A 26,537-nucleotide genomic window follows, 5' to 3' on the forward strand; every position below is an offset into this window, starting at 1 on the left:
CTTTGGAGTGTTTGTAGTCTTCACTGAACTTCAGAATTCAGAATTTACGGAATACTATGCTGGTAATCCTCTTCTTATCATAATCTTGGTGCTATACCTGCGCTTGTACTCTAGGTGTACGTCTAAACAATCGGTTTGCCACAATAAACTTTATTCCGGAGATTTGGGCGGCCGCCGACGCTTATCTATCTATCGCGTACGGAGATCGTCCCCTGCATTTTTGCAACATGTGCTTTTAGACAATTATCACCATAATGTCGCGCTGTCTAAAGTGCACTTACTCCAGAGTCGTCGGATTCCGTCAGATACCGTCAAGGCGACCAGCTCAGACCCTTCGCCTGTCTTCATTATCACCGCCGCGGAAACTTTTCGCCCATGCGGAGTTCTTTGGCAACTCTCGACCGGGCCGGCTTTTAAACAGAAGCCAGTTACGAAGTCTGTCAACCACTACTCAGCCATACCCGGAGCCCTCCAGATCTGCTGAAGATGTACTGCCCGTCTGTTGCCCAGGATGTGGCGCCTATGCGCAAACCGTCGAGCCGAACGAGCCCGGATTCTATGGCAAAACTAGGAAACATGTTCGGAAGCTCGTATCAGAGTCACAACGAGCGGCGAACGACAAGCCTGGAGGTGCTGAGGAAGAGACTGACTTGAGGAGTGAGGCGGAGAAAGCAGCGAGCACAATACTCAAGCTGGTCGATTCCGAAGTACCTATTCCAAAAGCTAAGCGTACGTTGGGATTTCCCCTCGGTTGACCAAGGCGGCACTGATGAGCTTCTTTTATCACAGATGGAGCGATGCTCAAGGAAGCGACGACAACTGCCAGCCATTTTTTGGAGAGATCGAGAGCGCCTGCGCAGGTGTGCGACAGATGTCACGACTTAATTCACCACAATAAAGCTGTTTCCGTACCTACGCCTACCATTTATTCAGTCCAGGAATATTTGAAAGAGTCGCCGCACAGGGATAACCGTATTTACCACGTCATTGACGCAGCAGATTTTCCAATGTCCCTTGTCGACAATATTTATGATGCCTTGTCTATCCAAGAACCACGCTCACGAAATCGAAGAGCCTCGACAGAGGAGTACCGATGGGGGAGGAAGTTACCGACTATATCGTTCGTCGTAACGCGCTCCGATCTATTAGCCGCTACTAAGGAACAGGTTGACTCGAAGATGGAGTATGTGCGATCGGTTCTCCGAGACGCCTTGAAACTGTCCTCGGAACAATTCCGGTTGGGCAATGTACATATGATTAGTGCTCATCGAGGGTGGTGGACTAAACAGGTGAAGGAGGATATCAGAGAGCATGGAGGGGGTATTTGGGTAGTTGGCAAGGCCAATGTCGGAAAAAGCAGCTTCATCGAAGCCTGTTTTCCCAAGGATTCCAGGAACCTGGAGAAGATTGCCGAACTGGTTGAACGCCGGGTGGCAGACTCGGATATTAACCAATTCAACGATGTCTCATTGGGTTCCGACAGCCTACTGCCTCCGGCACCGCGAGAAGACCTCTACCCTGTCCTCCCCGTCGTCTCGTCTGTGCCAGGTACCACTGTCTCACCGATCCGCATCCCCTTCGGCCACGGTAAAGGTGAAATGATCGACCTGCCTGGACTCGACCGCGGTCAACTACTCAACCACGTTCGTGACGAGCATAAACGCGATCTCACCATGACCAAACGGAAAAAGCCTGAGCGACTCACGGTCAAACCCGGGCAATCGCTGCTTCTCGGAGGTGGCCTCGTCCGAATAACGGCTGAAAACCCCGACCATGTCCTGATGGCGGCGTGTTTCGTTCCCATCGAAGCCCACGTTACCAAAACAGAGAAGGCCGTGGAGATGCAGGCAGGTCAGCGTCCTTATCCTGGCGAGCAGATTATGAGAGAGGAAACCACTGCTTCGATTTCATCTGCCGGGATTTTCGAGTTGAAGTGGGATGTGACTCGCTCGCACCTGCCGACCTCCATCGCTAAGGCGGTAGAAGACCATGGTATACCAGTACCTCGACTACCGTACAAAGTGATGTCGACAGACATCCTGATTGAAGGTTGCGGATGGGTGGAGCTTACCGTGCAGATTCGAGCCAGTTCAAAATCGGAGGAATTGGAGTCCCCGAGTTCCATGCCTCAAGTTGAGGTCTTCAGTCCTAACGGACAGCACATCGGATCGCGGCCTCCGATCGAATGTTGGAATTTCATCGCCGAGAAGCGCGCTGCTGATAAGCGCAAGAGACCTTCCCGCGGACGACAGAACGTTGGTCTGAAAAGGCGAGCGCAGCAGTCCCTTTAATTAGTATGGTACGTGTCAATTCAACCCGTGTCTGGCTTTGTGGATGATACGAAGCCAGCTTGGCGGTTTTGTATAGTATAGCATAGCGATTGGTGTTCATGGGCATAGAGGACATGGTCGAATTTCATTGCTCTCCATTCTGTACGATATCCGATATACTGAAACTCGATGTATATAGACTACCTAGGTTCAAGTTAGGCCCTACACGCTGTTCCAGCAAATCATTGGTTAGAGGCGTACTGGTATACTTTTGTAGACTATGTTCCTTTCCTGTCTTATACAGGTTGGTGGTCTAGATTTTAGCGCGCTGTAATGAATGGAATGATTTTGAACTCGCGAGAAAAATCGTTAATATTTGTATTTGATCGTGAAACCGCCTATAGAAGCTCGGCCTATGTCTAATCCAAGGCAAATATAACAGCAGAAGGATAATGCACCCATGTCTACTCAGCGATATTGGTAAAGCCGAAGGTGGGCTGACCAGGAACTGCGTTTTCAGCCGACAGACCTTCTCTCTTCTCGCCGGTGCCCAGCACCTCACCGGTCTTGCCACCTTCATCAACTGCAATGACCTCAATCTCCTTGCAGCCAGTCGTCCGCTTCAGGGTACCAAGCATCTCCTTCAGAACAACCAGTTCATCGAAGGGAAGCTTCCGCGAGAAAACGTTCTCAGGAGCCTCCTTCGCCTTGATCAAGCGGGTCTTCAGGGTCTGGACGAAAGGCATAGCCTTCTTCATCTCACCGAGCTTGCCAACCTTGGCGTTCAGCTCCTTGTCGTCAATAGAGAGGCTGACAGCATCGAATGCTTCCCGCACAAGGTCGATGTACTTCTCCTGCCAGGCAGGGTACTTCTTCGCGGCGTAGATGGTAAGCTTCTTGGGCTTGCGAGGGTCGAAAAACATCGTCTTGCCCTTGGAAAGCTTCTTAACGAATCCAGCCTCAGCCGATGTGATGCTTGAGGAGGTGGAACGAACATAGTTCAGGGCGGCCGAAAGCTCAACGGACGGCTCGGGGACCTCCGGGAAGCGAGCATAATGGATTGTCTCAGGCTAAGAGGTACAAAATCAGTCACGACACCTCAAGGTCATTTGATTCTCAGAGGTACAAACCTTGTTCAGAACCTCGAGCCAGATGTATTCAGCCCAATGAGGCGCAATGGGAGCGATCATCAGAGCCTGGAGCTCAACATAGCGCAGGACCACGTCACGGTGCATACCGACACCAGCCGAAACTGCGGCCTCACGGTAGACGTCACGAGCGTTGGTCAAGTCAAAGAGAGCGGATTTCAGGGCGAGCTTGAAATCGGTGCTGGGATGGGTTTAGCCATTGGAGTGCAACATATAGGATCATCAGAAACTCACTTTTCGTAGTGCTTGATGGCCTCGCGAACCAGACTGTTCATCTCATTATCGAAAAGCTTGTCCCAGAACGAGTATTCTGGATCTGTGCGCAGGGACTTGTCCTTGACAGTCTCCTCAATCCACTCCTTGAGCGTGAAGAGTCTGAGAATATTGCTGTTTGCGACATTCTCGTCGAAGTTGGCGTCTTCAATTCCATCACCAGCATCGGCGAATGCAATACGAGAGGCGTCAGCACCGAACTTGTCGACAGCATCTCTAAGTGTAAGGAAGTTGCCCGTGCTCTTGCTCATCTTCTCTCCGTTCAGGAGTAAGTGTCCGTTTGCACGGACGCCGCGGGGCCAGTATTCCCGTGGGAAGAGCGCGATGTGAATGTAAAGGAAGAAAGTCAAATGGTTTTGAATGAGGTCCTTGCCAGAGATTCTCACATCCAGAGGGTACCAGTACTCGAACTCTCTACGCATCTTCAGCAGTGCATCCTTGCTGATACCGCTCTTTGCGATGAGCTCGTCGCTAAGCTCACGTCTCGTGAAGATGTAGTCCCAGACCTCATCAGTCATCTGCTCCGGCTTGATGTTTAGCGGACCGGTCGTGGTACCATAGCGGTCGCCATGCAGGTAGTGAGCAACGGTATAGTAGGCCATGTAGACGGTACTGTCACTCAAACTCTCAACAAGGAATTTAGGGTCCCATGGGAGCTTGGATCCCAGACCATAGGTTCTCGCACAGGCCCATCGATTCAGCCACGTTAGGTTCTTCTCGAAACCGTGCTTGGTCTCGGGCAGGTACGTGTTGAGGTCGTTGGCGACATATTTCAAGGTTTCCTGCTGCCACTCCGCGTCATTCTCTCCGTAGTTCAAGAACCACTGACCAAGGTAGGCAACGACACAGTCATCTCCACTTCTGCTAACAACCTTACCCATAGGATCAGCAAAGGGGAAGGCGTCGCCGCTGTCGTAGAGGGACTTGCGAATTTTCTCTTTGGCGGCGCTCACTGGCTCGCCCTTGAATTCACCAACCAACATAGTACCCTTGTAGTAGGCTTCGCCGTACGCCAGCTCCTTGGCCTGTGCAAGTTGGTTGACATCCTTGGGAGAGTTGATCTTGAGCTTCTTGACAAGCGCAGGGGCGGTGAGGTTACCGTATGTCGGTGTCTCAATAAGAGGGAAGATCTCCAGCTCGGCCCATTCCTTCTTGATGCCATAGTATTCTGGCTTCTTTGCAAGATCGATCAAAGTAGCGTAGTCGTCGGGGCTGTCTGAGGGGACTGATGTAACGACGCCGGTACCCTTGGTGGCAGAGACACCCTCCATAGGCAGAATGCGCACACCCTCGGTGTGGAACGACAGTGGGGCGTTAACAAGGGTACCCACAAAGGCGGAACCAGGCGCTTCTAGGACGAGTGGCAGCTGGTCTTGCGTCTTGGGGAAGTGTTCGCTGTCGAAGAAAATCCCCTGGAAGGCCATGTTCCAGGCCGCTCTCTTGGTCACGACGTAGTATTCCTTCTCCTTGACCTTGAAAATTCCGTACTTGATCTTGGGACCAAGGAAGCAGCAAGTCTGACCGTACATTGTCTCTGGACGCAGAGTGGCAGGTACGAAGTAAACCTTGGCATCATCCTCAATCTTTCCCTTGACCAGCTCAGCGATTTCTGGGGCCCACTCCTTCACCTGCAACTTCATCGCGGTGTATTCCTGCGGACCAACTCCCTCCCCCTCCGTGCGGTCATGGTCCATGCAAGGCTGGCCATCCTTCGGCGAATAGATAGTATAGCGGCTGCCGTACAGGATCTTGCCAAGCTCGTGGAGTCGGTTCATCTGCCAGCGCACGAAAGAGTCGTAGTAAGGATTGGCGTCGGTCGTGACGAACTCTCTGCGCCAATCCAACCTAGCGCCGAGGCTGTCGAGGTCGCGAATGGCAAGGGGTGGGAAGTGGTGAAGCCAATGGTTAGCATCGGCGAACTTGTGGATCTCCTCGAGAGGCAAGCCGATGGCCAACATGATCTGAAACTGATACTTCATCTTCACGGTCTTCGCAGCGGCCTTACTCTTCTTTCCGGAGAATTTCTCTTGCTCGGCCTTGACTTCCTGCGTAGGGGCTGCAACTGTAGTTGGATCCTGCTCCTCGCTCTCTTCGCTGTAGCGCTCAAAGTTCTTGCCGAACTTCTGGACTTCGTCGGCAAGCTTGTCTGCGCAGGCCTTGATAGGCATACCCGTGCAGTGGAATCCGAGAGGGAAAAGAGCCCTCTTACCCTCCATGCGGGCAACGCCGGTCATGAATTCGATTTTACTGGCCGTGAAACTGTGACCAGCGTGAAGAGTACCGTTCATGTAGGGATATGCCATGGTTCCGAAGAATTTTGGATACTTCTCCCGAAGCTCTGCGGCAGACATGGTGCTGGCAGGGACCTCCGAAAGGGACGGGGCGTCGACCTCGAACACCTTCTTCTCTTTCCATTGTGCCTGGTATTTCTTCTCGATGGCGATAAGAGTGTCTCTCTTCTCGGTCTAGATCGAGAAGAAGCAAATTAGCTGTAAATGCACACGGAAATGCTCAATGAGGGGGAGGGGTAATAGATTGTACGAACATTTTCGAGTTTAAGAGTATTCTTGGTGCTGTTGCCCGGGTCGAGCGCAGCAGCGGATGCAGCAGCGGCTGCCATGGCTCTCAATACTGAAGTCTGCTGTGGTGCAAACAGAAAATGGGAGAGCCCTGAGGCGTGGTTGTGGAGGTCAATCACTATATATCCACCGCGGGGTTTGGCTCTATTGAACGAAATTCTTGCCGGCCATTTGTGAGTCAAAACGGCGGATGTAATGGCGGTGACAGTAGTTGTATTTATCGCGCACGTGCCATCTGTCTGCTTTTGGTGGAGTCTGGAGGGCAGAACATCAGCTCAGATTGATGCTAGCTGTTCAGTAACAGCGATATAGTAGTATGAATCGAACGGATGTTCTTGTGCAGCTTATTCGAAAAATGCCAATGCAAGTTGCGAATAGACTTGGAAAAGCTGAGGTTGAGTCACTGATATAACTTCCCTGTGAACGAGGCTTGAGTCCAAAGCAGAGACGCCTCGACGATAGCAAGGAGCAGGCATGAATTAGTATGTGCCAATTGAGATCTACAAGTGGAAGACTCCTTCTACTGCCTGAGATTTTCTTAATTGACTACCCATATCTTAACAAGACAACACGGAGTTCAAATACCGTAGGCTATCTATAAAAGTCACGTGAGTATATATTGGAGCGTTTTCTTTCCGCCGTGTTTCCAGAAATTGAAGTTAAGCTTTGAGCCAGAACTGCCCTTCTGTCCCCGCTGGTACGGAGTAGTCGTTGAGAGTTGATTAATTTATCAGTGGTCTTGTCAATTTTTCTTTTCCTTCCCACCTGTCACAAGGACCTGGTCCTTGTGCTCTCTCACAACTCTCAAGATGGTGAACCTGTTCAAGCGGATGCGGAAGTTGAAGACTGTACGTTGTCCGGCCACCTCACTCTGTCTGCTTATTGAACCATTTTGCTGACCTAGAATCTCTAGAGGGTATGATCCGCTATTTCCCTAAATGCACACATTCCGTTGTCCTTCGTATCGCGAGCTGGTTTCAATTCTAGCCTCAGCTGCGTCCCCTTCAATACAACAAACCCACCTTGGATCGAATATACCATTCGCTAACTCAATTCAATCGTACAGATCCTCGACGTCCGCGTTGGGACGGGTGCTGCAATCCTCCCAGCTGCCGCGAAAGCAACCGCAGAATTCCCAGCCATCACCCGACTTCACCTCACATACGCTCGCAAGATCTACGGCGGCCACCAAGGCGCACGACATTTCTGGCGCAATTGCCTGCCTCGCCTCAAGTACTATAACCCGGGTGTCCGAATGACTGTCAAGCAAATCGATGAGCAGGAAGGACCCGCCGCGTTAACGATATACTTCGCCGAACAAGCCAGCAAAGCCGCGGCACTGAATGCCTCCCAGGTCCAGGACAAGTACGCCCCTGCGCCATCAGAGACAGAGAAGACGACCGTCGTTGACCTCAAGAACCTCGACTACAAGGAGATCTGGAATAAGGTTAAGATGATGACGGGGGCCGAGGAGCTGCAGGCGAGTGCCGAGGAGGAGGCCGAGCTGAAGAAGCTTGAGAAGATGCGTCAGCAGTCGGATAAGGACCGCGCGCGGGTGAGTGCTATCCGGCAGGCGAAGAAGGACCAAGAGCGAATGCTACAGGAGGCGAGAGGCGAGGTGGAGAAATTGAGGCAGTTGTAAGATATCGTTCTTTGGGGTTTTGGTTTGGAGAATGTTTTCTTCGCATTCTGAGGTCTCTGGGTACATAGCTCTGTTTTTGAGATGGGTTCTGACTGTGGGAAAACGTCATCGGCATGATCAATTGTAACATAGCCTTCCTTTTTTATTTCTGATCCTGTAGTTTTGGGAAAACTCTTTTACGAGATTGTCTTGGAAATGCTTAGGGATATCTGAATATGCGGATGAGAGAGATTTTACGACTGACTCCTAAACCACCTTAGTTTGCATATCAACTTCACGCCATATGCATCATATCATCTGAGCAGATTTCATAACCGCAAGTGACAACATAAACAAGAACATAGTACAGGAGGTCCCGATAGCTTCGAAGAAAGCATTTTAGTCCCTCACATGAAAATCTGGCTTCATTACATAGGGGAAATTGCAGAAGCCAGCGTTTGTGACGGTGTAGATGGTTGAGAATAATAAAAGCTCGGTTGTCCCCAATTTGAGTTATCAATATCTCACGGGAGATTGGAATTTCCAGAGTGATCATGCAAAACGACGAATATAGGCTTCACGCATGATCAGGCGTGTAGCTTGTTTCCCCCAGCATACTCTGTCCCGTCGAGACAGTCGGGGTCGCAGGGTGAGCGTGGCTGGGACCGGCCTGATTCAATGTAGCCGACTGGGGTTGAGCTCTTCCTGCGGCGGCGGCGGCTTGGAGTCTCTGGTCCAACGCTTTGAGTGCCAGCGCCCGTCTTCGTTCAGCCTCTTCACGTTTTCCTATACCACGCATGCCTCCGCCTCTTTGGTTGCTGAGCAGGCTGGGCAGACCAGCCTCACCTCTGGCAAGGACTTGCTGGTTCCCTGATGCAATGTCTTCCTCCGAGAATGGCGTGCAAATTTTGAGTGCCACGAGGATCATATAGATCTGATCAGATACAAATGCAATCGGCGGCTGCATAACGTCTGGAAAGAGGCAAGCGAACGCGAAAGTCTCGCTTGCATCCCCCTTGATTCCTTGTCCGTCTGTCGACGTGCCCGTGAGGTCTGGCTGCCGCTTGTAGAATCGCAGGTAGGACCAGCTGGCCAACAGGCCTAGCCACGCGAGGAGCGCTGCGACTTGCGTTCCGAAAACCAACCCGCTAATTGTATTGAGCAACAGAAACAGGGCGGGGAAATGTTTCACGCGCATCTTGACCAGGCCTTTGAAGATCGCGACCGTATGCTCGGGAACAAGTTGTTTAAAGGCGACGAGGAAGGACGACTGAATCGAAATGCCACCACATATTTGCGTTAGGCTTAGAGATGGGTGTCAGCAGATAGAGCGTAAGAGGTTATGCAGTCATGCTGGAAGATCTCGTACCCGCTCACTGAGCTCGGCCCTATGGCGGCGCATAGTAGGTATACCAGGGCTACCGCCACATTGGGAACGACTGCGATAATGACGATAAATTTCGCGAACTCTCTGGAACCCCACGCGCGCTCCAGGTATTTCCCACCATAGAACAGGGTAGCGGCGTTAAGGAGTACTGTAAAGATATTCTGCTCCACGAATGTGGCCGTAAGGAGGGTCCATGGGTAAAAGAAGAACTGCGATGGAACCAGGGTCAAGTAGGGAACAATAGGTGTCGCTGTGGGTGTTTTCCCCGTCGTGTCAATTTGTCGCCATCGGGCGATGTTGTACAGCAAGGAGAGCGTGACGAGGCTGACGAGACAAGTACGGGTCGCAGGAGGAATGTTAATTCGGTGAGGCATCTTGACGAGGAGAGCACTCACGGCTGCTCATTTAGAGCGCAGACCGCAGGCTGTTGACGAGACCCCAGGGAATTTAAAGATGTGGGAGATGTCGGACCGTCGGCAGGACCTTAAAAGAAAGGTGGTCGATCGGACAACTGCACGTCGGAAAGGAAGATCGAGGGCCTTTGGACCTTTGGATCGCGTTTAATGATTGGATAAAGTCGATTTAGCTTGAGTAAAACCTGACTTCTATCTCTAAGAATTGGCGGACAATTGCTTTTAATAACAATAACTGTGAAATCTAAAATAATGATCTATGACGAGGAGTGGATAGGAAATAGAGGCACCTGGTCTGCAAGGTGTTCATAACAACCGGCGCAAATATTCGGCTCATGTCAACTTGCATGTAGCAAAAGTGTCTACCGAATACAGTAGCTTGAAAGAACTGCCAATATCCTTATTGTTCCGTCTTTGTCGAGACTTTCATCAAACCCTCGTAAACTAGGGGACGGAGCAAGATGGATGTTGTCCGCAATTCAACCTGCATTATCCACCTTTGCCGGTCGATACATGACATCTTTTGCGATCATAGAGATATATTAGGAACGAAAACTCATTGTCGTCTACCTCTTGTCGAATGGATCAGCCCATCGATTACTGTTCGCAGCTAGCCGCCTTTCCTCAGGAGGAGCACTATTGACGTGTTGCTTTTCCTTCATGGCTCGGGAAACTGTGAGCATGTCCCGCACCTTGGCTGTGTCAGAACTGACTGCACGGCTATTGACCAGGCTCATCAAGTGGAGTTCAGAAGAAGTTATTCCAGAGCTTCAACAGGAGCACCGAAACGAGGCCGAGCAACTCTGGAAGGACTCCACAAGAAATAGATCATTCTCAGTACCTTGTATATGACTTGAAGTACTCCGTAGTGCACATCTACACAATATCCAGCACAAGCAGCAACCTCGAGGAGATATATTGCGGGCAGTGAATCTTACATATATAGCTGATATCTAGATGAAGAAAAGGTTTAGGCTGGAAGCGCTGACCCTAGACCCCAATGGACAAACCAACAGAATCAGAGGGGGGGAAAAAAAAAAAAGAAAAAAAAAAGACGCCCTAGACGATCATTTGGCCGTCAGAAGTTTACCTACCTTAGTTACCTTAGCCAGATAAATACCCAAAAGCGTAAAGTCCCAAGGGGCTGGTGGGTTTTCTGACTGCACGCTATGCGCTAGTCTAATCCTAGCCTAAGCCAGATGGTGGAATTGTGGGCTAAACGCCACAACGAGAGACAAGCCCATCATGTCTCCATGCCTTTTGGATTCTTGACTTTTGACCTCGAATTTTGGATATATGGTCGTTAACTGGACGCGGTTAGCCTAACCAGTGACCTTACCACTGGAGTCTGGCTGGAAGGTGAAACTTTAAGCAGCAAGTCCCAAGACTAAGAGCCGCCTAGGTAGGCAAAATACCTACCCAATTCTTCCTTTTCCTCCTCCTCCTCCTCTTCTTCACAAAGACATTTACCTTTTTGCATTTTGCAATCTTTGTCTTAGTGGAGTCAGCAACAATCTGGGATCTGGATCCAACTTACTTCTTGACGGAAGTTCCTCTACAGTGTGCAGTCCCAACCTCTGCAGTTCACTACTAGCGGGCCTGCAATCCTTGAGCCACACATTGCTCTCAATTCTGTTCCGTCTCATGACTTCCGTTATTATTCATTATTATTTCCATTAATCATTATTACCTCCAACTGTTCTTCAACGGAAGAAATAATCCTTCTTTCGCAAGCACAGGACTAGTTTCACTTGCCTTCATCTCTGCTCTTTTGCCAACACTCGCATTAGCTTGTCTAGGTACAAGTAGAGGAGGAACCTACATCTGGTACCTATTACTTACTATTGGTTCCTTACATCTTCATTCACGAGCCCCTTCCTCATCACTTCTATTGGCGTTGTCCCTGAAACTCATTCTTATTTCCCTTCGTCTGCTTCCTCATTATTATTCTCCCTTGTCATAGTCTTGGCTGCATCCGTCCCAATCGAGCCTCCCCTCTTGACCCCAAAAAAAGGACTCCGCGTCTCCCACCTTAAGTTCGACAGGGTAGGAAAATCGGCGAAAGGAACCTAAGGAACCTTCTTTTTGTTTTACTGGCCCACCCAGTCAATCCTTCGGATCTTGAATCTTGCAAGCCCATTATACCGCGCCTTCTTTCGATCTTCTCCTTCTTCTCCAGTTGAGGACCTTTTTATTCTGGATATTCTCAATCCTGGCATGCGAGCGGATTCTGCATCTAGTTGCTTCGCATGTAACAATGGCACATCCCGACCTCACGTCACATCATGTTAATTATCTGATTTGGAGGTATGTGCTGATCACCCTTGCCGGCCTTGGATTCTTATTCTCTACGGCCACACAATCCTACCATGACGGTGGATTTCTCACATTGCCAGGACACTGACACGCATTAGGTATCTTCAAGAATCAGGTTGGTGTTCACAGCTTTTAGTCTTCGCTCTCTCGCCAATAAATCAGATACCTCGCAAAGGCGAATCCATATCCAATTATCTTGATCTAACTTCGTATCTAGGCCATGGTGAAGCTGCAGTGACGCTGCAGCGCGCATGGAACCATGATCCGCAGAGCTTGCCGTTTGCTCCCTACATTCGAACGCACGCACTGGTATCTCTAGTTCAAAAGGGACTCCAATATTACGAACTGGAGCAGTCCATTGACAAGGCATGTTCCTATTGTTGAAAACATCCCACCCCTTTTTAAATATTTTTTTGGACATTCTCAAGAATTAATAGTCGGAGATCTCTAATCTTGCTTGCAGGATGGGAATCCAACACCTTTCACACCTTCAAAATATTTCTTCGGACCGGTGCCGCTAGAGATAGAAACACAAAAAGGCCAAGCTGGTCCAGAAGAGGCCGGTACTGGCACTGACCAAGCGGCTGACTCGTCTACAAGCAAAGCCGCGCGAGAAGGCGGCGTGAGTAATGGTCACCCGACGGCCGAGGCTGGTGGCCCCCAACTACCGCCCGCTACTGTCAAAAAAGCTCGAAAAAGCGATCGCGGAGAAGTCAACGGTGATGAAGTCCCTATGGATGTAGATACTAATGGCGTGGGAACAGAAAAAAAACCGACTGTCGCCGCGTCGCCATCGCCTGCCCAAATGAACGTGGATGGCGATGGTGACGTGAACATGGATGTACCACCAAACCTGCAAGAGCAGGAACCAGCCGCGGCGCCAACCTTCACACTGACAACAGGCCACAGCGTGGGTGTCCAGATCAGTCCCGCCAAGGCTGCTGACCTCAGCCCGAACACCACCATCCTGAATGTGGCTGGAGGTGATCACGTGACTCGCACCTCGTGGCGGCCCAATGATCCCACCACTGTCCTTGCAGCTGGAGATACGTTCTGCAGTTTGTGGAGGTTACAATCTACCTCTTCAGGTCCGGTGCAGGAGAAGTTGGTCGAAAGCAGAGGGGACGGCAATTGCGTCTCGGCCGTTGCGTGGCACCCCAAGGGCCACAAGTTTGCGGTAGCCACCTATAACGACATGAGAGGCTCCATTACCATGTACGATGTGGCTGGAAACGCTGTTGACCTCCTTCCAGAAGTACCACGAATGATCACTGGACTTCACTGGGCCGACAATAGCTCCCACTTGATTGTAGTAGCATCGGATAGCAAGATTTCCGAGCTGGCAATCTGGGATGACTCGTTGCGACCAGATGAGTTTCCTTCTCCTCAAGTGGTTGATGGTTCAATCTTTGACCTTAGCTGGCTCGGGCACAAACAGGCCTATGCCAGCGGTCACGGCGTAGTTTTCCAGTGCGATGTGGACTCCAGCATTCGTATTGCCAAGACTTTCTCGTGGGGCGATTCAGACAGAGTTTGGTCCTTCGTTCGCTGCGCGAACGCCGGCTCCTCCCCTGTGGCAGTGGCTGCATCCTCTGATACTGCTGCATTTTGGGTGCCAACGCATGATATGCATCTCGACGGCGCTCACCAAGGAGATATTACGTCCATTGAGATACGTCCTCGTCCCGAGTCGGCTGAAAAGACCCAGCTTGATCATTCTGTCGTTCTTGCCTCCGCATCCACCGACGATACAGTCAAGATCTGGCAAATTGACCTAGAAGCAAAACGGTTTATCTGTCTGCATCGCCTGGTCCTCGGACAGTCAATGCCAGCTCTGGCCGCCTGTTTCTCACCTGACGGTTACGCCGTTGCTGCTGCCAGCCGCGACAGATTGTTTATTTGGAATGCAGAGAGAGGAGGTACCGCCATGGCTACTTGGGCCGTATCCGGCTCCGATAAAGCAAAGTCAGAAGGAGAAGCCGATCATGCCGTCAACGGACAAAACGGGGGCGTAGAGTCGCTACCAGATCGCTCCCTTTCGTGGGATACCGATGGTAAGAAGCTTGCATTCGGTTTCGCAAAACAGGTATGTCTCTTATCTCTGGTCAATTGCTTAACCACATACTGAAGATGTCAAAACAGGTGGCACTAATCAATCTACAACGTTGAATTGACCGTCCTTCGTCAACGGGCGAAGAGACTTCGTGGCGCGACACCCGCAAGGCTTTTTCAACCCGAACATACAGCTCATGATAGCATATCTCGTGTCCAATGGTGACGATTGCAGGTTGACGAGCTTGCTGCCACATCCGGCAATCAGTGAGCATAGGTGGTCTCCCACTGTGTACGCCCGCCCTTTTACGGCCCTTCTGAAAGTCCACGACCAGGCAGTTCGCTGCATAACCACGTCTGGCTACCATAATTTCAAGCTTGACTGCTGGCGACAATTTATGAGTATCCACTTCACCCTTTGTGAATCATCTACTTTACACTTTATACCCTGATAGCATGAACTACATGGTGCATGGTGGCTCAGCGTTTTCCTTCGGATCATGTGGCAATATTAAGGTGATTGGCGCACCGGGCGCGGCTTATGCTTTTCCTCTTTCAACACAGGTAAATTTGTCTTCGAGCCTCCGATGACCTCAGAGGCTATCAGAGGTGCTGTGCTCTTGGGTGTTTTCGAGCTGCTGTCTTTGTCTACCTTTCATTCTCAACCTGCGTTCTCTTTCTCGTATGCGATATGCTTCTTCGACGTCTCTCCATCCCCGCGTCCAAGCGCGTATACCTTCGAGAAGTGCCCCGACAGTCTCCTCGTTACATTTTTCCGTCCTACGTCGCGTCCATTGCCTTCGCCCACTTTTATGCGACCTGGACGCGATTACCTGATCATGCTGTTCCTGCCAAGCTTCAACCCAGCCGACCAACCCATTTACTGTACCTTGAAGCCCTTCACGCTCCGCCGTCTCTTCCCAGAGTTCCTTCTGCCTGCAAGGGAATCAGAATGGTCAATTCGGGGCGTACGACAGAATTTTCCAGTCAAGGTACTGCTCACAATTCATGCACATCGTGTTCCAGAACAGATATGCTCCGTGTCATTCTTCGAATTTCCCGGCTACAAAGATCATAAATATGCCGCGACTCTTTTCTGCGTTTCTTGAACTCTTCACTAAATTCGGTGATTTCACTGAGGACGCTTGTCAGCTCCTTGGTAGATGCCTCTTTTGTGCCGGAATTTCCAACATCGGTATTATCATGACGAATGCTTGGAACATCGGAAGTAACGACTTTCGCACCTTCCGTGCAGACACTTTTGGGACGGCATTGGGCAATTTCTTGGGTCAGTCCTGTGCGTGAATCGAAAATGGATTCAATGCTGTCGAGGCAGCCGCTCAGGATAATATTTTGCTCTTCTGACAAGTGCGCATTTTCCGATAAGAAAGCCAATCTTGCCAGGCGGTTTGAAACCGGCGTTGATCCTTTCACAGGGAACTCTCCCGCAAGCTTGGGACTAAGGGCGTGATTCACTGTCAAATACGCATCACACTCGTGGGGATCGGGAATCGGGTGTGATGTCTCCATGGCATTATGATTCGCTGTTTGTATGCATGTACTTTTGTCTAGACGTACTTAGGGGAATACGTATTTGCCGTCGGTCCAATCCAATTGCTAGATCTCTCGTACGAAAAACGCAAGGGGAATACAAGGACATTTGAAGCCTATCGATACCCTGAATCAAGCCCGCTGACCTAGACAGAAAGGTGCCTGCGATGCTTGGGAAGGTATGCGGTATGAAGGCAGAGAGACTCGACTAGTGTTGACAAAAATCGAACTTGGATAAATTCAGTCGTAGTTGAGCTTCATCGGAGACGAAAGAAGTTCGCAGTAAGGGGGAGGGGATTTAGAGATATGGCGGATCATGTGAAGTGCAGTAAAAAAATAGACGGTCAGTATCTGAATTGTCAGTAGTCCCAGTTACCTACTAGTATCTATTAGTCTATTACTACACAAAAACACATGGCTCCATCATTCTATACTATCAGACTGGTGCGTCAACGCTAGACCACTCTGGGCCACCAAGCACCTTTCTGTCTATGGACCAATATTCGAGGCAGCTGAAGAGTTGTATTTAAGCAAGGATGGGCCTATTAACTCTTCGAAAGGGTTCAGCTCATCTTTTCTTACCTCTCTTACCCATTGATAATCTGTGTCAGCTGTCGAAAAGTGCTGTTGCTGGCATACGTCGTGTTACTCATCACACTCATCCTCCATAATAACCACCACCACCACCTACTATCGGCGGAACCGTGATTTAACTCCGTGCGCATTATTTTCCCCATCGCTAGCACTTTCAAATCCCCGCAGAGAGCCTTTTCCTTCCGGCACGCAAACCCATCAGAACTATCACCGAGAGGATGGCACCCTCAGTGAGTATATACCGTTCAGACTAGTTTTCTTGCACTTGTCTTCTTTTCGGCCAATTTGCGATCCCGCTCGGTGCCAATTGCTAACGACTTTCCGATGACTCAGACCACCATTGTGCCGTCGCTTGAGACAGCCAGAGACGTGATCAACAACTCGAGAACTACAAAATACCCCCCGAATCTACTCCCGTTGACTGCTAGTATACCAGCCGATCTGTTGACACCCACATTGGCTTACCTGAAGATTGCCGAAAAGTGAGTCACGGATCGTCTGGACTGTTTGGTGTACGGACAGCGCTGACACAGTGGTTCGATCGATGAGTAGATCGAAATTATCATTTCTCTATGAGAGTGCTGCTACTACTGAGACAATTGGAAGATATAGTTTCGTCGGCGCAGGTACGGTGTTAATTCCCTGAGACCTTCCAAGTGCCTGGGCGGTTCCGCTGACTGGTCTTCGTGCCGTTCCTTCACAGAACCGTATAAGGTTCTCAAGACCGGGCCAGGTCATGGTCCCGAATGCGATCCTCTCCCCATCCTTGAAAAAGAGCTTTCGCAGTTTCGTGTTGCCACAGTCCCCGGGTTGATACTCCCACCGCTCACCGGAGGAGCTATTGGATATGTGGGGTATGACTGTGTTCGATACTTTGAGCCCAAAACGGCTCGACCACTCAAGGACGTGCTAGGGATTCCCGAGTCGCTTTTTATGATGTTCAAGACCATTGTCGCCTTCGACCATTTCTTTCAGGTCATCAAGGTTGTAACATACATTCCTATTCCGAGCACCGATTCGGACCTTGAAGCGGAATACGGTAAAGGCCAAGAGACACTGCAGCAGACCATCGACTTGTTGCTGAGGCCAGAATGTCCACTCCCACCTCAGAGCCCGATCGTTCCGAACCAAGAATACACATCCAACATAGGTAGGGAAGGATATGAACGGCATGTGACCAGACTGAAGGAGCATATCTCCAAGGGAGACATCTTCCAGACCGTGCCGTCGCAGCGCCTGTCACGGCCCACTTCCTTGCATCCTTTCAACCTCTTCCGTCATTTGCGTACCGTCAATCCATCCCCTTATCTTTTCTATATCGACTGCGAAGAATTCCAGCTTGTCGGAGCGAGTCCAGAGCTCCTCGCAAAGGAGGAGAAAGGCAGGATAATCACCCACCCCATTGCGGGAACGGTAAAACGCGGCAAGTCTCCCGAGGAGGACGATGCTCTGGCCGCCGAGTTGAGGGGCAGTCTGAAGGACCGCGCCGAGCACGTCATGCTGGTTGATTTGGCCCGCAATGATGTCAACCGGGTCTGTGATCCTACGACAACTCAGGTCGACCGGCTGATGGTGGTGGAGAAATTCTCACATGTTCAGCATCTTGTATCGCAAGTGTCGGGCATTCTACGGCCGGACAAGACGCGCTTCGATGCGTTCCGATCCATCTTCCCTGCGGGGACTGTGTCCGGTGCCCCCAAGGTTCGAGCGATGCAGTTGATCGCTGAGCTTGAAGGCGAGAAGCGGGGAGTCTACGCGGGCGCGGTGGGCTACTTCGGATTCGATAGCTCGAGTGCTGACGGGGCGAACCTGGTGCCTGGTGCAATGGACACCTGCATCGCACTCCGCACGATGCTTGTCAAGGATGGAGTTGCCTATTTGCAAGCCGGCGGTGGCATTGTCTTTGACTCGGATCCGTATGATGAGTACGTCGAGACGTTGAACAAGCTGGGTGCCAACATCCAGTGCATCAAGGGTGCCGAGGACAAATATTTGAGCATGGAACAGCCGTAGGAGGAGATGTGATTTATGGTTACTCAAAAGTGGGATGACTAGACGGATATGATAAATTGGTAGATACAATTGATCACGGTTTCAGGCACGTTAGTGCCGATTCGACTTATTTCTTCTTCCACCTCTGGTATCCCTTCGGCTTCCGGCTCAAGATTACCCTAGATATGTAAACAGATCTACCATGGAAAAAATATGCCAAGGTTTCCAGCATCACACGTTTCAGGAAGTCTTCCAGAATCCAGGGACTTAACCCGCTCGGCCTTACGATGACGTAAATGGAGATCCTTGGGTTATCTTCACTTTCATTTCACGATCACGAACGATGTGAAGCACCGCCACAAAGTAGATATAAGTAAACAAAACTGTTCGTTGAGGATCCTTTGAGCCAAGGTAGAAACACTGCATCAGCTATGGCTCGGTGGTTCTTCATTGAATGATGGTTGATGCCAAGTCCAAGGCGTACGCGGCCGTTTTGCCACGAGAAGTATAGCAGTCTCGGTGTTGGGAGCGATATGTATTTGTCTTCGGAGTCTGCGGTGTGGCTGGGTAGCGGCCCATGAGAAATTAGGTATCCATGCTGGCAATGATATTGTGACAAATACAACAGTTGGAATGACATGCACAGGATAGAAAGTTGTTATGCAGTGAGAGTCAGATGATATTGACCAGCTACTAGTTACTCCTTGTATATGACTATACGGGATTCGTCAATAATAGCTACGAACCCAGGGAGTTGAGAGAATCAAGTAGTAGATACGGAGATAGTAACCAAGGCCAATCTCACTGCCTTTTAACTCCTCTATCTGACTAGCAATTATATTAATTAGTCTGTCTGGCCACTGCCCGGTCTTACTCCGCACTTCCGTGCTGCCGCCTTCAAACTGATATATGGGCAGTGCTTGACCTCGTGTATACAGTGGTTAGTCTTTGCTTCTTGGGTCCTTCACTTTTCGTCTCAACTTTGGTGCAGGGTTCGAGCTCGTCAATCAATCCATCAATTGCCTCCTTTCTGCTTCTCCTGTTGTGGGGGTTGTGCAATCAATAGTACTTGTAGGGATTGAAACACAAAGCCTCACAAGGTGATCAATGATTATTCTGACACTGTTCAGAATTCAAAAGCAAAAGCACCCGATTCCTCGCATTGACAACATCCTCGAAAAGGAGTTCTTGATCCTGCCGTGCATAGAGTCCTACTTGAGGCCACTGCCACCCGCCGCCCAATTCGTCATCAGAATCTTGCCGGAACCAAACCCAAAGGCCCAAACTTGCCGACCCGCCCAGCTCCCCTCTCTCTTCCTCTTCTCTCTTCCTCCACGTTCATCTTTCTGCTTCGTCCGGAGGCGCTGGAGGTCAAATAATATATACACCAGACGAACTTCATCTGCCACCCGATCACTTCCTGCTTTTTGACCCAGCGCCGGCACTCCGCCTCGCCATAATAATTGCGACGCATTCATTGACTAGAATCCCGCACGCGGCTTACATACACCACCGCTGTCCTGCTTGGGCCGTGCGATAAGGACTAAGGAGAAAGACGACGACGACCACGCCATCTGCCTCTTACGAGCTATCCAAGAACAACTACTTGGTCTCGCTCCAAAACACTCCAATATCGTCTTAATTTTCCATCATACGACATCAAATAGTTCCCATTTCCCCGACCAACGGAAAGGCGAACAATTCGCGATCCCGGCGCCTCGTTTCCCCGCAAGAATCGAGACCGCACTCGTGTTGAATATCTAGAACCAAACTCACCTTCATACATAGTCACCATTCAAGATGTCGAAAGTTGTCCGCAGCGTGAAGAATGTAACTAAGGGTTACTCTTCAGTACAAGTCAAAGTTCGAAATGGTACGTCTTGATTTGCTCCTTTTTCGTGCTTTTCCTCTCTTCGCCTCTTCTCCTCCATCGGGTGTGGAGGGGTCGCCATGAGGATGCTATTACTCCTGTCGTCATGACATGTCTGTGCGTTTTCATTTATTCTACTCGTACTGACCTGGTTCAGCAACGAGCAATGACCCTTGGGGCCCGACAGGCACCGAAATGGCAGAGATTGCTGCCATGACCTTCAGCAGGTATGATTCCGTTTCCTTCGGCATAACCCGGATCCAGGGCTGACGGATACGGCTAGTCCGACAGATTTCTACGAGATTATGGACATGCTCGATAAGCGACTGAACGACAAGGGCAAGAATTGGCGCCATGTTCTCAAGTCGTTGAAGGTATTAGATTATTGCCTTCATGAAGGATCTGAGCTAGTTGTTACATGGGCCCGAAAGAATGTCTACATCATTAAGACGCTGCGCGAGTTCCAATACGTGGACGAGGACGGGAGGGATGTTGGCCAGAATGGTAGGTGGTACTGCGATGATTGTTTGCGCGACCAGGTAACCCATTTGCTAACGGATTGGTACCTCCTGGCTCATACAGTTCGTGTTGCGGCCAAGGAACTTACCACTCTCATCCTCGATGAGGACCGTTTGCGCAGTGAACGATCCGACCGCAAGCTCTGGAAATCTCGGGTGAATGGACTGGACGAGTACCAGAGCCATGGGCCCGAGCCTTCGCGCCGATCTGACCGACGGGAGCGTCGCCAACCGACCGATGACGAAGACATAGAGTATCGCCTGGCCATTGAGGCGAGCAAGGCAGAAGCCGAGGAAGAGCGGAGACGACGGGAAAAGCAATCCATGATGGGAGAAGAAGATGAGGATCTGGCCAAGGCGATCAAGTTGAGCAAGGAAGAAGAGGAACTGCGGAAGCGGGAGCTGGAAGAGAGCAATGCCCAATCGCTTTTTGACGATACTCCCGTCGCCCAAGCCCAGCCCACAGGGTATAACCAAGGTTACCAGCAACAAGGCGCCGTCGACTGGTTTGGCAACCCCATTAATGCGCAGCAGCCTCTGTCTACCGGTTACTTGAACAACCAATACGCACAACCAACCGGATTTCAGAACCAGGTCACTGGAATGCCTAATGGATACACCAATGGATTCCAAAATCAGCCAGCTGCATTCGATCAGAATCCATACGGCCAGCTTCAGAACAACTTCTTGCAGCCACAGGCGACACTCCAGCCTCAGCAAACAGCTTTTACCACGAACAATCCGTACGGCACCGACGTATTTTCCCAGCAGCAGCAGCAGCAGCAGTACCAGCCGCAGTACCAGCAGCAACAACAAGCACAGGAGAATATTTCGCCGGCAGGTAGCAACAACCCATGGGCCCAGAGCGGTGGCCAGACAGCGAATGCCTTGCAACCCATGCCTACCGGGTCCAACAATCCGTTTGCTGCCCGCACTCAATTCCAGACTCGGCCCCAAACGTCGACTGGCCTTCAATCGCTTAACACGCTCGCGGAAGAAAGAGCAACCAATCAATTTACTTCCTCCGCTAACCCTATCGCCAATTTCCAGGCCCCAGCACCCCCCAAGAGCACACCGCCACAAACGAACAATCCTCACCACGCCCGTCTCAATGTTCTTCTAGCCACCGGCGAGGGGCAGGACACGTTCGGCAACGTTGGCGATCTACGTATCCCGGCCCAGCATACTGCTCCAGGCACTTTCGTCAACTCTGCCGGTCAGGGTTTGGATCGTCTGCGAGCAACTCACACAGGCAATAACCCCTTTTATAACCAGCAGCAATTTGTCCCACAGTCGACAGGCTTTGCTCAATCTTCGAGCAACCCTTGGGCGACTCAGCGGCCTTACCAGCAGCAGTCTCAGGCCGGTGGCAGCCTGATTGACTTGTAAGGAGCGCACAGTTGACAGCTGTTTATTTTTTCCATCGACTCTGGGTGTGAGGAAATAGTTCATTGATTGGGATACCACGGTTGTTTTTCTCCCTTCATATTTAGCATCCTTCGCTGCTTACTGATCTTCTTTTCTTCGGCCGGGTTGTTGAATGTTCCGTTACTTTGATGGCATTGTGAATATACAGGATATGCCTACTTCTTATTCCATCTTGGCCCCATCTTGCCTGTCGCTTGTCGTCAAGATCCACCGCCTATTTGTCTTGTCAACCCGTGATTACTCGACCTGGCACACTTTGTCCTCTATTGTCCGTCTCTGGCCTACCATTTCCCTTTGTGATGTACTTGTCTTTATCGCCATACCTATTATCGCTTACATACCTATTGTCAATGAAATGATATCTCCACTGAGATGACTTGCCCAAGATTGCTTTTGCACCTAGGTGGGTGGAAGATCGTTTTGTATCTACCTTTATCGTAAGTATAAGTAAGTAGCAGAATCGCTAGATATCGATGATTGAACATAGAAAGCTGCAAAGTTCAATGTAACGACGAGCACTGAGACTCCGATCCTACCTTATCCATGCTCCTAACATCGAGATCACAAGGATGAACCATGGACGCCAGGTATACTATAAAGTCATCTCAAAAGAGCGCCCGCCCATCCGGTGCCACCAATACCATGTATGTACCTATACACCTGAAACCCCTTCAACCGAACACGACGAACAACCAATCAACCGACCATAACATGTAATCCAACCGAGTAAGACCGTGCCGAAACAAGTTGTGCGAAAACACCAAAGACCGAGGAACATGTACGATGGACTCGAGGCTTCAAATATGCCTACGACGACTCGCAAAAGAGAAACGCAGATGTTGTGTGAATTGCAAAAAGGAGAAAAATCAGTCAGCCGCCGCGTTCCCCGAATTTCCTGGCCCACTCCTCGTATTCGCGTAACCCGTCGCGGCTGACGCTGGGTCTGATGGATTTGAGACTGGCTTCGAAGTCTTGGAAGCGGATGGGACGGATTTGGTCCATGGGGGTGTGGAGGAGGGCCTCGCCGAGGTTGCGGAGAGGACCCATGGCGGCGTCTTTGGCAAGGGCGGTGATGTCGGAGCCGGAGAAGCCTGTGATTTTTTGTTGATCTTGTGAGCATGGGAGACAAGGAAACGGGGGGTTGGTGGAAGATGATGGAGTTACCCTCTGTGACATGGACGAGGACTTCAATGTCCTCGTCATCCAGTTCGTGCACCTGATGGCTCAGGAGCTTCCGGAGCTGTTGGTCGCGGACATGGTGCTCGGGTAGGGGGATGTACTGTCTGCGGACGAACCGTCGGCGAGCTGCTTCGTCTATATCCCAAGGCACGTTGGTGGCTGCCAGGACGAGCACGCGACTGGGGTCTCCCCTGCTTCTCTTTGTTGATGGCTCACGGCCGGCTGCTGCTCGCTGAAGGTCCGACCACTGGATAAGGAACTCGGTCTTCGATCGCCGCGAGGCTTCGTGTTCTGTTCCGGAGGAGCGCGACGAAAGGAGCGAGTCGATCTCGTCGACGAAGATGATAGATGGAGCCAACGCTTTGGCGAGCCCAAACAGCGCCCGAACGAGCTTCTCGCTCTCGCCGTGCCACTTGGATGTTAATGTCGACGCGGAGACTGAGAAGAAGGTCGACTTCGACTCCGTGGCTACCGCTCGCGCGAGCATCGTCTTACCTGTTCCCGGTGGGCCAAACAAGAGCATCCCTCGAGCGGGTTCGCGAAGCCCAGAGAAGAGATCCGGGCGAAGGAACGGGTAGACAACGGCTTCTTTGAGCGCTTTCTTGGCGGCGTCCAGTCCAGCAATGTCATCCCAGTGGACTTCGTCCCCTCGAACTACGATATCATTGAGGATCTGCCGGGCCGCATTAGGGTCAATGCCCTTGGGTAGTTTGTTCATGATGTCTGTAATAGATCTGTCTTCGTCTTCGTCTTCTTCCTCTAGTTCCTCGTCGGCATCTATCGACTTCGGGCCCGTCGATTCTTGATCGCTTGAGGGCGGTGTAACTGTATGCGCCGGCTGTGTTTTGCGTCGAGTAGAACTGTCTGATACCTCCAATTGACTCATGGCAGGGCTCAAATCCTCAGCTTGAGTCCGGGAGACAGGCTTTCCTGTCGATGTGGGGTTGTTCCGAGACCTTGATGTAGCCTTGCTTTGCGGTTCGTCCGAAATGCTCGTTGTAGCCTCGGGTCTCGTTTTTCTGATAGGCGATGAGGTTACGCCAATATCGCTCGATTGTGGACCCTGAGGTGAAGCTCTGAGCGCAGCGGGTTTGGGTCTCACGGAGGGCCTAGGACTACTCCGAGGGATGTCAACAGGCTCGGCCGATGGCTGGGCGAGCGTCCTGCTCCGACTGCCTGACGGCTGCCGGACATCCCCAGCCGGGGAGTGATGAGTTGGTTTTAGTGTCGGCACCGGTGTTGAGTTACTGTATGTTCGTCGCGCAGATCGGACAGGTCGAGGCTCCCGGCCATCCGAGTCGTCTGCCGCACTTTTCTTCAAAACAAGCTCATCCCCGGAGTGGGACCTGAACTGACCGGAATCTTTCCGGAACCCGGAGTCACTGGAGATGCTTTGCCGCGAGGACGTTATTGCGGCGTCACTTGCTAGATTGCCAGATGCCGAGGGGAGCCGATAGATGTTCCCCCAGGCCAAACCCGCAGCCTGGGACGCAGCCGGCCGCAGTTCCTTCCGCCGGAGAACATCCTTGTTCTTGCTGTGCTTCTTGTGGCCGTCCGACTTGCGCAGAGTGGTAGGCATCGTCTTCCGTTTCTCGGGACTCGAGTTGCGAGACTGGTTTTTGCCGGAGGAATGCGATGGAATACGTAATGCCGGTAAGCTAGTCGCAGACGCAACGCTGCTGTCCTGGATGACTGACTCTGAGCTCGCCTGTGTCACCGGCGCTGGACGTCCTGGGATCGGCGGCGGGCGAGATAAGTCCGTATAATCCACCGGAGGTACCGTCCCGTTTCCGATCCAACCGGTTGTGTTCGAAGTAGGTGCCTTGGAGGCCGATTTGCCTTTGAAGAATCGGTGGCTAACACTGCTCGTGGTGGGGTTGTCCTTCTCCTGTGCTTCCTTCCTGCTTTCACGAAGAGCTTCCAAGAGATCAACTCGTTCTCGGCACTGGAGTTCTAGCTGGCGGATCGAATCTTGAAGCGCTTTTTCCGTTTCGTTCTTGGGTGTATAAGTCGACGACAGTCGGTAGGCGTTGTGATAAGAGATTGTGTCTAGAGCAGAGCGCCAGGCTCTCAATGCTTCATCTTCATTGTTCTAGAATATCAGAGCGAATTAGTACTCAGCCAAAAGGGAAATATCAATTGACATAAGAGTGAATAAATCCGAGATGGGAAGGGAGGGGAACGACAAACCTGCCCCTCAAAGTATACAGCCGTAGAACACGAGAGATAGCACTCATCGTACGTCTTCTGCAGCGAAGACGCAGCAGGCTTGGAGCGCATCATTCACGCCGGCGGAAATGCAGGACCCGCCCGCACCAGCCATGCGATCGACCACAATTGGAGTGCGGAGGCGAAATTGTAGGGTTGTCGGGAACCGAGGGGGGGGCTATGTCGGGATGTCCAGAGGCGGTACGGGTGGCGTGGTAGCGTATGGACTAAATGGTTGAAGAATTGGATTGGCAGAGGGGAGGGGAAGATGGAATCGATGGCCAGTGAGTCTGGGGAGGAACAGACGAACAAGAGAGTTGCTGGAAGATGATGGGATTGCTGATTTGATTTTTCGTCTCGTTTCCATCAGAAAGCACCTCGCGTGACGTCGTTGGTCCGCCGGATCGAGAAGACACTACCCCACGGTGATACTACGACTGTCATCGTAGTAACAATATCTTAATTACTGGACAGATATCTGCTAGCTTCTCGATCTTCTTCTATCAATTTTATAGTCAGTAGACTTTGAGGTTAGGCCAATCGTTCCGTCTATTGAGTAAATATTCAACTAGGTGCTGGGATCAATGAGGGTCCCAAATCATAACCGCAAGGAAAGCTTCCCTGCATGCCCAACGCCAACACAATATAGGATACATCGGTCAAGCAGTAGAGCAGTCTAAATTAGGAGCTCGCATTTCCGCCTTGGAAATTTCATCAGAGGAGCCGCCCCTCAAGTATGTTCCCAATGAAGAAAGAAGCCCTTCTATATCAAACCCACCAACACCCGTCCCAAAGAGATCTTATGCACACATTATCTGAACGGATAAACATGAATCGGAGAAATGTATCCTCCCACGAAGCGGTCCAAACATCGGGGATGCCTGAGATCCAGAACCGCCTCGGCGGCGGGTGCGCAAAGCGAAGCGGTAGATGAGGTGGGCAACCAGGGTCGGAGGGAGACGAAAAGACAAGTCAGGAGATGGAGGAATATGGAGGAAATATAGAAACACATCGCAAAGCAGTCAGTGGCAGGCCAGGACAGGGTATTCCCAACCTGTGGGTTTGCTCTCTCCCTGTTCTTCCGGTATCCCTTCTCTTACGCAATATGCATTGAAATATAGCTTTTGATTTTTTTTTT

At 51.0% G+C, this 26,537-nt stretch overlaps 9 protein-coding genes across 9 annotated transcripts; 5 read left to right on the forward strand and 4 right to left on the reverse strand.

Moving 5' to 3' along the window:
- Positions 1-254: 254 nt before the first annotated feature.
- Positions 255-2,291, forward strand: Aud_004117 (uncharacterized protein; the record flags this gene model as incomplete). The annotated part of the gene is made up of 2 exons (XM_043289059.1): positions 255-729; positions 790-2,291. The coding sequence occupies 2 exons, from the start codon at positions 255-257 to the stop codon at positions 2,289-2,291; spliced, it is 1,977 nt and encodes a 658-aa protein (XP_043144994.1).
- Positions 2,292-2,734: 443 nt separating this feature from the next.
- Positions 2,735-6,311, reverse strand: Aud_004118 (leucine--tRNA ligase CDC60; the record flags this gene model as incomplete). The annotated part of the gene is made up of 4 exons (XM_043289060.1): positions 2,735-3,340; positions 3,401-3,599; positions 3,653-6,156; positions 6,237-6,311. The coding sequence occupies 4 exons, from the start codon at positions 6,309-6,311 to the stop codon at positions 2,735-2,737; spliced, it is 3,384 nt and encodes a 1,127-aa protein (XP_043144995.1).
- Positions 6,312-7,079: 768 nt separating this feature from the next.
- Positions 7,080-7,912, forward strand: Aud_004119 (mitochondrial 54S ribosomal protein mL61; the record flags this gene model as incomplete). Its single annotated transcript, XM_043289061.1, has 2 exons — positions 7,080-7,118; positions 7,337-7,912. 2 exons carry the CDS (start codon positions 7,080-7,082, stop codon positions 7,910-7,912), a joined length of 615 nt encoding a protein of 204 aa, XP_043144996.1.
- A 556-nt stretch (positions 7,913-8,468) lies between these two features.
- Positions 8,469-9,652, reverse strand: Aud_004120 (rhomboid family protein; the record flags this gene model as incomplete). Its single annotated transcript, XM_043289062.1, has 2 exons — positions 8,469-9,195; positions 9,261-9,652. 2 exons carry the CDS (start codon positions 9,650-9,652, stop codon positions 8,469-8,471), a joined length of 1,119 nt encoding a protein of 372 aa, XP_043144997.1.
- A 2,296-nt stretch (positions 9,653-11,948) lies between these two features.
- Aud_004121 (WD40 repeat domain-containing protein) lies at positions 11,949-14,330 on the forward strand (the record flags this gene model as incomplete). The annotated part of the gene is made up of 5 exons (XM_043289063.1): positions 11,949-11,998; positions 12,106-12,122; positions 12,225-12,316; positions 12,471-14,093; positions 14,295-14,330. The coding sequence occupies 5 exons, from the start codon at positions 11,949-11,951 to the stop codon at positions 14,328-14,330; spliced, it is 1,818 nt and encodes a 605-aa protein (XP_043144998.1).
- A 322-nt stretch (positions 14,331-14,652) lies between these two features.
- On the reverse strand, positions 14,653-15,589 carry Aud_004122 (uncharacterized protein; the record flags this gene model as incomplete). The annotated part of the gene is made up of 2 exons (XM_043289064.1): positions 14,653-14,995; positions 15,063-15,589. 2 exons carry the CDS (start codon positions 15,587-15,589, stop codon positions 14,653-14,655), a joined length of 870 nt encoding a protein of 289 aa, XP_043144999.1.
- A 939-nt stretch (positions 15,590-16,528) lies between these two features.
- On the forward strand, positions 16,529-18,217 carry trpE (anthranilate synthase TRP2; the record flags this gene model as incomplete). Its single annotated transcript, XM_043289065.1, has 2 exons — positions 16,529-16,686; positions 16,831-18,217. The coding sequence occupies 2 exons, from the start codon at positions 16,529-16,531 to the stop codon at positions 18,215-18,217; spliced, it is 1,545 nt and encodes a 514-aa protein (XP_043145000.1).
- Positions 18,218-19,996: 1,779 nt separating this feature from the next.
- Positions 19,997-21,973, forward strand: Aud_004124 (epsin; the record flags this gene model as incomplete). Its single annotated transcript, XM_043289066.1, has 4 exons — positions 19,997-20,069; positions 20,224-20,293; positions 20,350-20,570; positions 20,649-21,973. The coding sequence occupies 4 exons, from the start codon at positions 19,997-19,999 to the stop codon at positions 21,971-21,973; spliced, it is 1,689 nt and encodes a 562-aa protein (XP_043145001.1).
- A 909-nt stretch (positions 21,974-22,882) lies between these two features.
- On the reverse strand, positions 22,883-25,474 carry Aud_004125 (putative AAA family ATPase; the record flags this gene model as incomplete). The annotated part of the gene is made up of 3 exons (XM_043289067.1): positions 22,883-23,103; positions 23,177-25,283; positions 25,382-25,474. 3 exons carry the CDS (start codon positions 25,472-25,474, stop codon positions 22,883-22,885), a joined length of 2,421 nt encoding a protein of 806 aa, XP_043145002.1.
- Positions 25,475-26,537: the final 1,063 nt, after the last annotated feature.

Source organism: Aspergillus udagawae (genome assembly GCF_001078395.1).
Source record: "Aspergillus udagawae IFM 46973 DNA, scaffold_3, whole genome shotgun sequence".
NCBI classification, from domain to species: domain Eukaryota; kingdom Fungi; phylum Ascomycota; class Eurotiomycetes; order Eurotiales; family Aspergillaceae; genus Aspergillus; species Aspergillus udagawae.